Here is a 12,053-nt window from a genome sequence, read left to right as displayed (position 1 = left end):
TTGTAAACATACTTGTGAATCGGCAAAGACAATTATTTATGTATGTTAGAGAACAACTAAAACGTTATTTTGAGCAACAAATGTGACATCTTCGGTATTCGGTATTCGGCGAATTTTTGACCGAACACCGAACGCCGAACTTTTTAGAGAATGTTTATATATCATATTTTTACATCATATAAATGTTTTTAAAATGCTGAAAATTTGTTTACAGAAGTTATATACATCCTGGCTTTACAATAAATTTCCGATATACATAGGTACTGAACGCCTTTTTAACTGTTCGTTTTTTGAATTTGAATTATATAGAAATCTTTGATCTCATTTGTTACATTGAATTTTTCTAGGTCCTTATTCTCAAACGATCTAGACACGTCTGTCAGTCAGAGATACTGTCAGTTTCTTAAAAGAAAAAAAACTATTGTTGCAGTTTGATTGGTATTAAAAATGGACAAAATCGGTTTCAATTTGGACATGGCCTCCATATAAGGTTCGCTTTAGCGAATTGTGTTAAGTATTGTAAGTATAATATCTTTATATTATATATATTTTTTATTTTTTTTGAAACTGTAATTTTACTGATTCGATAAAATTCATTTTGATTACGAATCACATATAAAACGAAATTTTTATCACCTTGGATCATAATATGGTCATGATAAATACAAAAATATCATGATGAAATATTTTGACTGTATTTAATCATAATATAACATTTTAAAATTGTTACAATAACGGTAATATGTTTAAACTACAATCATAATTTTAACTACAACCATGTTATTTCTCTGCCTGCTCTTACAGAGAATTATATCAATGTCAATAAATCGTTTAAAAAGCCAAAAATAAAAGTATTAAGACATATGCATTTCACAAAAATGGTTTGTTATCAGAAATTTATAACTCTCTGGAATTAGGAATTAGTTGGTAATTGATACAATTACTAATTAAAGACCCTTTTCAAAAAATCTTCCGGATGTTCATATTTTGTTTTAAATGTTATAAATTTATTACTTTTTAATCATAAATGCGTTTTTCATTTAAGAAAAAGTTCGTGTTCACCGAACTTTGAAAACCGAACAAAGTTCGCGTTCGGCCGAACTTTCAAATTTACCGAAGTTCAGGTTCAGTGTTCGTTACCGAACAAAATTTTGAGTTCGGTCAGACTCTATTAATCATTAACATTTTTGAGTCTGACTATTGGAGAATGCCAGTTACAAACAATTTATAATTTAAGATTAATTTTTTTCACATTTGTGAAAAGGGTTTTAACTGATGTTAATGTGCAAGTTTATGGATACACAAATAAAGTAATGTTAATATTATTATTTCGGGGCGTGTAGAGGAAATAGATTACAAATTGACTAGTTTATTTTCACTGTTAATACATACATATGTACGTAAAGTTGCATGTGGGTATGTAATATTTATTTATTTGATAGGGAACAACTTGGGAAATAGGTAATATTGAACATTTAAGTATGTATATATGTATTTTAAAAAGTATTACCGTTTAGTTGTATGATTTCTTTTTAAATTCTCAACACGTTTCCTTGACAGATTGAAAAGTTTTCTTGACATATTTAATCGATCGTCATAAGCCATTCTCAAATTCTTTGTTAGCATCGGCAATATCAGACATCTTAAAGCGTTTATGCAAAAACAATATAATTTTTAAATATTCATTTCGATCTGATTTAATTAAACTATTTATCATACATAGACTTTAAAAATCTTAATCTTCTTATAACTTACGTTGCATTTAAACTCGACTGGGCATTGGTTGTGGGCATAACGGACCTGTAAAAGAGTAAACATTATTTATCTAGGTAAAACTAGCATGGATGAATACTAGATAGGGTAATATGATTTATACATACATGGTGTGTCAAATCTATTACATTCTTAATCGTAAGTGCTTTAAAAACTTATATGAACTTAAAACATATAATAAACAATTAGGAAAGTATAGTCGGGCTTGGCCGACCATATTTAAAAAAAAATATTTTTTATAAAGAAACTTTTATGTTGAATTTTACCTTAATTCCAAAATATTTAAGCAATTAATTGATAAAAACAAAATTTTCTAAATAAGGCTTTATATAGGAGTATAAATCAAACATGGGCCGATCCTCGGTAAATTTGGGAAAGGATGTATTTTTAAATAACAGTTACTTTTGTAGAGTTTCATTGCGATGCAAATGGTTACAAGTCGATTTCAGACGTTTAAGACATTTTTTGAAGAGGGGTTTGTATGGTGGCCGATCATTATGAAAATCTGCAGTGTCATTTATACTTATATAAAACTAGTTTGTGCCAATTTTTAGAGAGATAATAGTATATTTGACGTAATTATGGCATAAAAATCGGTAGGTACGGTTTTATGGGAGCTAGGTGAAGTAATGGACAGATTTCAACTATTTTCAATAGGCTTCGTCCCTGTGCCACAAAAACATGCTTGGTCCAAATTTCATCAAATTATCTTGAAAATTGCAGCCTGTACCTTGCGCACAAGGTTTACATGGACAGCCAGCCGGACATGTCTTAATCGACTCAAAAAAAAAAGATTCTGAATCGATATTTTAAGGTGGGGATTGGACCAATATTTTTTTGTGTGTTACAAACATCAGCACAAACTATAGTGGTCTAGGGTATAAAAATTGTTAATTGATAGTAAAACTCAAAATTTGTTTAAGGATAGATAAAATTGGTGTTTCTTATAAGGTTATTTCAACCACGTTAAATTTTGAACCGACATGCCCATGTTTAGAGCCCCATAAAATATAAACAGTGTTAGTTATGAATTCAATTTATGCGTTATATAAACCGCGTTGGAAAAAATATGTACTGGGAGTTTTTAATTGAATAGGACAAAAATTAAAAACAGCCTTTTTTGTCCGATTAATTTTGAAATCCTATGTTAAGTAATTCTACGGCCCGGTTGTATAACCGAATTTGGACCCCTGTGAAGAGTTAAAGAAGTATAAAATTTGTATGTTATTTTTTTATATAAATGACCTCATTTTGTGGTATAAATTAAATTTTTTTCGAAAACTGCCTAATAGAAAGCTGATAAAAGATATTTTACTCTACATTCACATGTTATTTGGATACATAATTCTATATATCATGAATTCCAGGAAAGAACAGATTTCAATTTCCTTCATATTATCAATATATGTTCTTTATGCAGAAAATAAAACAACTCCGTTTTTTATTTTAGAAAATTTAAAGAAACGCGATTTTTGTGGCGGTTTTAATTTGTTCAAAAACTACAAAAAAATAAAAAGGTACAAAACTTTGAATGTTCATATGTTTCAGAGGTAATGTCGGATTTTGTTGATTTAAAACACAATCTTTTACTATGGCTGTGCTTTTTCATTCTAATTTAATTTTTATATTAAAAAGTTTAAGATAGTGCATTTTTATGGAATTGCACTTTTTGAATACAGTTTTGAAATCTTTCTCTCTGTGCAGTACATCTATTTTTTCGATTTTTTAAAATATTCTATATAAGGAAATTTTCAAATTTTATTGATATTTTATGTATTTATCAGAATTTAAAACTGCTTAAAATACAATACTGATCAGACTTAGGAAGCAAATATTTAAATTCGATTACCACTAATGTACACTTTCATCAAAATGCATTTCAAAAAAATATTTTTTAAGATAATGCATTTTTGATGCAAATGCATATTGTTTGCTAATGGACATTGTGACGCTTTTGAAATTTTCATAACGTCCATGGACATTGTGACTCAATTTAGTGTGCCATAACGTCTATGGACATTATGACACGCCACTATTCTCCATGTTTAACATATATTGCAAGTACATTATTGATAAATCTATATTTTTTATATAAAATAAAAATGTTTATATTTTTGATGGATATTTGATCTAATTTAAACTAAAAAAATAAATATTTTCAAAATATAGCGAAAAGTTATGCTTGAATATTCGTTTAATAAAAAAATTTTATGTAACATAAAAAATAGCAAATTTTGATTTATGATATTTTAAAATACTGTCAACAGAGAGAACGACTTGGAAAACGCACTCAAGGTGCACTTGCATTAAAAATGCATTTATCTTTAAAAATATTATTTAGGAATGCATTTTGATAAAAGTGTACGTTAGTGGTATTCGAATTTAAATATTTGCACCTCAATTCTGATCAAAAAAATTTAAATAAGGAGAACGATTTCAAAAGTGCATTCAAAAATATACTATTTTAAAAGCTTTAATATAAAAATTATATTGGAATGAATGAGAACAGCCGTAGTGTTAGATTGTGTTTTAAATCAAGAAAATATCAACTCTGAAAGATATGAACTTTTAAAGTTTTATACCTTTTTGATTTTTTGTAGTTTTAGAACAAATTAAAATCGCAATAAAATTCGCGATTTTTGGAATATTTAAGAATTTAATTTTGAAGAACATCGGTTAATTCTTCAAATCACTTACTTCGGGCTGAACATTCTTAATTTCATGTTTCTAGATTCAATATTATAAAATATTCAAAATGTACTTTAAAAAACCAAAAAATATACCAATCTACATACTTAATTTCATGTTTCTAGGTTCAATATTATAGGAAATTCAAAAAATACCTTTTGTAGAACGAAAAAGTACCAAGAAATTCCCATCGATTTGTTCTCATCTAATCCGGTCTCTACATACTTAACTCCATGTTTCTAAGTTCATTATTATGGAAAACTCAAAAAGTACATTTTGAAAAACTAAAAAGTACCAAAAAGTTCACTTTTTCGGTTCTCACATAATTCCGACTCTACATACTTAATTTTATATTTCTAGGTTCATTATTATAACAAATTGAAAAAGTACCTTTTGAAAAATGAAAAAGTACAAAAAAATTCTATTTTATGTGTTCTCACCTAATTCCGAATCTACATACTTAATTTTATGTTCCTAGGTTCAATATTATAGAATGTTCAAAAAGTACCTTTTGAAAAACGAAGAAGTACCAAAAAGTTCCCTTTTATGAGTTCACACCTAATTCAGACACCACATACTTAATTTCATATTTCTAGGTTCAATATTATAGAAAATTCAAAAAGTACCTTTTAAAAAACAAAAAAGTACCAAAAAGTTCCCTTTCATGGCTTCTAACTTAAACCAGGCTTCACGTACTTAATTTTATGTTTCTAGCCAATAACAACACACTAGTGCTGCTCTCGCACTGCTACTCTCGATCTGCCTTGTTTTTATAAACAGAGTACAATAACAAAATTTACCGTAAGATTGTGTATTTTGTTTTTTTGCAATTTCTGTTTGAGCATGAATAAAAAATCTCAGTTTTTGATGAAATTTTCAGAGGTTGTCTCGGATTTTTGCTCATATCTCCGTTATTTATAGACCGATTTTGCTGATTTTAAATAGCGATCTTCCCGAAAGCATGTCTAATAGAATTATTGAAGGTTCGGATCTCGCCGATATCTGGGATCCTCTAAAAACTGATTTCATCAAACATACAGACAGACAAACGGACATTGCTTAATCGACTCCGCTATCTATAAGGATCCAGAATATATATACTTTATAGGGTCGGAAAATTATATTATAGCAATTACAAACGGAATGACAATCTTATATATACCCTTCTCGCGAAGGTGAAGGGTATAACAAGTATGAAGTCTATATACGCCTATGCCGAATCTTATATTCCCTACACAATTGTGTGTTTCAAAAAAAGGGATTAATTTTATAAAATTTAATTTTTTTCATTTTCCACGACTCTACTAATTTTCTGGTATAACAAACAAAAACAAGAACGCCTAACGAAAAAATATATATAAAGCATTGAATGTTTCAATTTGAAATCAATACCAAGTTTTTCTAATAAGCAATATTGTTGTTGCTTTTTTATCAAAGCCCGAAGATATCTAAAGATCTATCTTTAACTCTAGATTAGTTAGTTTTCAGATTTAACTTTCGATACAAATTGAATTTAATTTAGAGGTTTAATTTTGGGTCGTAGAATTTACTAAATTAACCTCTTTCTATTGCGCTTTCAGAATATACGGGATCAAACATCTAGATTGCGGCCTAGCAGTTTATAGATGATGGGAAGCAATGTCAACGAATATGGTATTGATGACGAGGGCTTTCCTGTCCGTCCGCACGCAGAGAAAAAATATAGTTGTTTTAACCAAAATCTAAGAGCAACATATTATGGTTAGAATTATGATTAAAGTTAAAACATATTATTATATTATGATCATTATTAGTATAATAACATATCATATTATGATTAAATATAGTTCGAATATTTCATCATAATATAGTTTTATTAATCATAATGTGATGTTATATCATCATATTGTAGTTTCAAACAACCACATTATGGTTTTATGTAATTATATAATGGCCTCAAGTAATCATATTATTGTTTCGAGTAACCATATTATGGTTACAAGTAGTCACATGTCTTAATGTAACCTTATTATGGTTACATAGTAAACATAATATGGTTAGTCTAATGTGCTCGGCGTAAAATGCAATTATTTGTCAATTTTCTTTTAAACAAACACAAAACGTCCAAGCACTGGTATTTCCATAAAAAATATATATCCACACTTTCATGCCATTATAAACACAATGAATTTTTTTTAATTATTAATTTTTTTATGTACCCTATTTTATGTATTTAATATTTCTATTGTTTCCTATTATATTTTAAGATATTATTTATTTTTCACAATTATTTTAACACCGCGTTTGTTTAACAATTTATTTAAACCGATCTAGTACGGATAAACCATACAACTTATATAAAAATGGTGATACCAAAATATTTTTAATAGTAAACGTATTTTACTTATATCTTAAACATTATATGGATAAACGTGTAAAATCCTACCATTTAATGGTTATTTCATAGTTTAAATGGTTCTAAATAATATAATATGTTTACATAATTATCATTATCTATTTATTGTAAAAATAATTATTTTTCAGAGAATCATTCTCAAATTTATAATTGTCATAAATATATAAATGTTTTCAGTAACTAAAATATTGATGAAGTTCAAAAAAAAAAAAAAAACTATTGTTTGGTTTTGGCAACAAAATATTGTTACAAAAAATATAGAATAGTTGTCCTAACCATGCCGTGCGTATCATGTCTAGGTGTCAAGATGTTTCGGGAGCGTACTTAAGGAGTGAGATCGAAAAATTCTTAACACACGTTTTTCATTACATTTTTCAACCAAAGTATTATTTGATTTTTTTTGATCAAGTTACCTCTGAAAAACATGTCAGTTATTATGTGTAATGTCAATTATATTAATTTTTTTGTTAATCTGATTAAAATGAGTGACCAGAAAAAAGTGCGTACTGAAATTATAAAATATTTTCAACTAAACCCAACTTGGTCTTACAAAAAGTTGGCCAAGCATACAAAGGTCTGCCGTCAAACTGTTTCCAATGTTATTAAACAGTACCGGAAGAACTTGTCAGTTGATAGAAAACCTGGTTCAGGTAGAAGGAATGGTCCACATAATGTTTCTAAAGCCAAAAAAATAGAACGCATTCAAAAGAGCTCCCAACACATCCGGTAGGAAAGCAGCTCGGTTAGCTCAGTGCTCGGACTATTTGGTACGAAAAGTTAAAGCTAATGCAGGTTTAAAAACATACAAGGCTCAAAAAGTTCCTGACAGGTGCTAAAAATTTAGAGGCCAAAAACAGAGCACGGAAATTGAAGTCAAGTTTTAAAAAAAAATATTCTTGCTGCATAATGGATGACGAAACGTATGTTCTGGCAGATTTTTCGCAACTTCCAAAAGTTTTATGTTGCTGATGCTCGAGGGAATGTTGAAGAAAAGTTTAGGACCCAAAAGGAGACAAAATTTCCCAGAAAGTTCTTGGTATGGCAAGCAATATGCAGTTGCGGCAAAAGAAGCCAATCATTTGTTACAACGGGCTCTATAAATACCGAAATTTACATCAAGGAATGTTTACAAAAAAGGCTGCTTCCATTCATAAGACTTCATAATGTGTCCACTTATTTTTGGCCTGACTTGGCATCCTGTCACTATGGTAAACAAGCCCTTGAGTGGTACAAGAACAATAATGTGGTATTTGTACCAAGAGAGGCAAATCCTCCAAACTGCCCGGAGCTAAGGCCAGTGGAGAGATATTGGGCTCTTGTTAAAAGAGAATTGAAGAGTACAAAAAAGGTGTCCAAAAGTGTGGTAGATTTTAAACGGAGATGGACTACATGTTCGAGCAAAGTGACAGAAAGCACTATAAAAACGTTAATGGAAGGGTTTCCGAAAAGGGTTCAAAATTTCATCACTAGTGATTAAAACTATAAAAATATTTTTTTTTTGTAAATTGTAATAATAATTTGAATCAAATAAAAAAAAAAATAAAGCTGTAAGTTTAGTGGTTTCTTTTTTATAAACATATATGTATGTTAAGAATTTTTCGATCTCACTCCTTAATAAGGAAGTGGTCGTATGTATATACATACTATGTTTGTATGTATGTGTGTAACTTATGACAGTGTATTTCATAATAGGACAAATGTTCTAACGTGAAGTAATCTAAATTACGATAAAGGAATATTTAAACTTTCATATGACTGGATAATATTTTTTTTGTAAAATTAATTTAAGGAAAAATAGATGATGACTTCTATAATACAAAAGGGCGCAACTATTATTTTGAAGAGTACTATGCGATTGTTCAGATGTTTGTTACACCAAAAAGTATTGGCCATAACCCCATCTTTCATTTGTATTAATGATTGGTGGTCTTATTGGAGTCCAATACTATACTTATTAGCACTAGTGTAAGGTGTATTCTTCTGTCTAGTCTAAAGCATAGTTAGTTAGTCTATAGCCCAGTCTATAGTCTAGTCCAACGGTTGCCAAATGCTGGTCCGTAGTAATACTAAAAAAATACTATATAACAAAATTTTTGTGTCAAATGTGGGGTTACATTTTGTTAGTGACTTTTTGATTTTTATACCCTACACCACTTTAGTGGGGAGGGTATATTGGGTTTGTGCTGATGTTTGTAACGCACAATAATATTGGTTCTATACCAATCGGCTCAGAATCATTTTCTGAGTCGATTTAGCTATGTCCGTCCATGTAAACCTTGTAATCAAACTACAGGCCGCAATGTTGAAGATAATTGAATGAACTTTGGTACATGATCCTCTATTGTCCCAGGGACGAACCCAATTGTAAATGGTTAAGACCGGTCCATTATTTCACCTGGCCCCCATACAACTGTACCACGAATAGGGCTTGTAAACGTTGTAAACATACTACATGTAGAAATTTTGGAAATAATTCAATGAAATTTGGCACATGATCTTCTATTATACAGTAGACGAAGTTTATTGAAAATGATTAATATCGGTCTATTATTTCACCTAGCGCCCATACAATAGAACTTCTAAAACTTGTAATTAACTACAGGTTGCAATTATAGGGCCTCATTTGACCCTAGCCCCTCTAAAAAGCCCCCATCAAAATTTTACTTAAATATACACAGTTTTATTAAACAGTAATAGTAACAGGTGTAGGGTATTATATAGTCGGCCTCGCCCGACTATAACTTCTTACTTGTTTTTTGTTTCGGTTGTTTATCAGGACGAAACTAGGCTCTACAAATTTATTGTATAACTTTTATAAAAAAAGTATTAAGTGAACTGAAACTCTTGTTGTATGTATGTGTACTGAAATAAAGGCCTTTATTTCAGGCTGATAAAGATTAAATCCTGATGCTGGTATCCTGGAATATGTAGTTAAACCACATTTCATAATAAGTTTTGGCGTTTTGGCTTAATAGTTAAAACCACGCAGTAAAATAATTCGACAATGTCGACATGTCGACAATAGTTAATAAAAAGAAACCATTTCGCTATATATACAAGATATCATGCCCTTAAAAGTAACATCATGTTAACAATTCAACATTGAAGTCATTCTATCTTTAAAACCGTGCAATTGAAAACATTTCTGAAATACTAAATATTTTAAATATTCTTTCTCAAACCTAAGGTTTTATGGACCACTCTATAGTCCCCAGTCTAATCTATAGTGTAGTTTAAAATCTAGTCTATGTATAGTACAATTTATAGTAATCTATATAGTGTAGTTTATTTTAATTTCTAGTGTACAGTATAGTCTGTAGTCTAGTCTACAGTATAGTATGTAGTATAATTATGTTCCGTTCGGTTCATCCGTTTAGGTTATTTAATTTAGTTGATTTTTTTTATACCCACCGTCAAAAATAATGACGGAATGAACCATCAAAGTTTCCACAAATAATCTGTATAGATTTATTAGGTATTGAAAATGGACATTATCGGAGCCCCTGTATAAGTGGACGCCCGAAACAGCTTAACGGACTTACAGGTTAATGGTGCGTACATGAGATTCAGCACAGACGAATATAACACACTCACTTTTTATACCCTCCACCACCATCAGTGGCGATAGAGGGTATACATAACTTTGTCATTCCGTGTGTAACACCAAGAAATATTCATCTGAGACCCAACAAAGTATATATATTCTGGGTCCTTATCGAATTCTGAGTCCATCTAGCTATGTCCGTCTGTCTGTGTAAAACACGCTCACGATAAAACGAAGCAATAGAATTTAACCAAATTCACCTAAAATGTTCTTCGTTTTCCTAAGTTGTTTGGTATTAAAAATGGGCAAAATCGGTTCACATCGGGAAAAGTTATGAATCAAAATTTGAAAACACCTCGAAAAAAATAGGCATTTTTACACATTCTGATGTAATTTTCTCGAAAAATATGAAAGATAATTCCAGAAAAATCGACATACATTCGTCTCCACACAAGAGTTCATCTCTGCGTAAAATCGCCAGAATCGGTCCACAATTTCATATACCTCCCATACAAAAGTACAAATTTCCGGAAATTTGATTTTTTGTTAATAAATTCCGTCGTAATGTCGATATCTTCACAAAATTAGAAATTAAAATTTTATGACAATAGAATTTGTTCAGAGGCAAAACTTTTTGGATGGGTCCATAATTGGTCATAGCTCCCATACAAGGTCCCCTCCCAAAAATCACTTAAACGCGCATAACTCATTACTAAATTAAAATATCGATATAAAATTTGGTACAAGTATTGCTCTTATATACAGAAATATTACAATGAAAGCTTTTTTGGATCGGTCCATAATTGGTCATAGCTCCCATACAAGGTCCCCTCCCGAAAATCAGTTAAACTTTTATAACTCATTACTAAAATTATGATATCGTTATAAAATTTGGTACAAGTATTGCTCTTATACATAAAAATATTACAATGAAAGATTTTTTGGATCGGTCCATATTTGGTCATAGCTCCCATACAAGGTCCCCTCCCGAAAATGACTTAAAAGCGCATAACTCAATCAAGATATCGATATAAAATTTGGTACAAATATTGCTTTTATATACAGAAATATTACAATGAAAGTTTCTTTGTGGCGGTCCATATTTGGTCATAGCTCCCATACAAGATCTCCTCCCGAAAATCACTTAAACGCACATAACTCATTACTAAAATTAGGTATCGATATAAAATTTGGTAAGAGTATTGCTCTTATATACAGAAATATTACAATGAAAGTTTTTTTGGATAGATCCATAATTGGTCATAGCTCCCATACAAGGTCCCCTCCCGAAAATCACTCCAACGCGCATAACTCATTATTAAATTAGGATATCGATATAAGATTTGGTACAAGTATTGCTCTTATATACAGAAATATTACAATGAAAGATTTTTTGATCGGTCCATAATTGGTTATAGCTCCCATACAAGGTCCCCTCCGAAAATCACTTAAACGCGTATAACTTATTAGTAAATCAAGATATCGATATAAAATTTGGTATTGCTCTTATATACAGAAATATTACCACGAAATCTTTTTCCGATTGGTCCATAATTGGTCATAGCTCCCATATTAGTTCCCCTTCCAAAAACACTTAAACACGCATAACTCATTACTTAATTAAGATATCCATATAAAATTTGGTACAAGTAT

At 30.0% G+C, this 12,053-nt stretch overlaps 1 protein-coding gene across 2 annotated transcripts in view; it reads right to left on the bottom strand.

The window, feature by feature from the left end:
- The window catches only part of LOC111681668 (tubulin polyglutamylase TTLL5), a 261,613-nt gene that overhangs the window by 118,618 nt on the left and 130,942 nt on the right, over positions 1-12,053 (bottom strand). Inside the window, exons 2-3 of one of the 2 annotated variants that reach the window (XM_046948832.1) lie at positions 1,756-1,800; positions 1,511-1,642 (exon numbers count right to left, since the gene is read on the bottom strand). In XM_046948832.1, the coding sequence (XP_046804788.1) occupies positions 1,511-1,642; positions 1,756-1,793 (170 nt within the window). In that variant the 5' untranslated portion in view covers positions 1,794-1,800. The remainder of the gene's footprint in view (positions 1-1,510; positions 1,643-1,755; positions 1,801-12,053) is intronic. The other variant, XM_046948833.1, reaches the window with a different exon arrangement.

Source organism: Lucilia cuprina, chromosome 4 (genome assembly GCF_022045245.1).
Source record: "Lucilia cuprina isolate Lc7/37 chromosome 4, ASM2204524v1, whole genome shotgun sequence".
NCBI lineage: Eukaryota > Metazoa > Arthropoda > Insecta > Diptera > Calliphoridae > Lucilia > Lucilia cuprina.
Note: the sequence above shows the minus strand (reverse complement) of the source record. Positions and strands in the feature narration are given on the sequence as shown.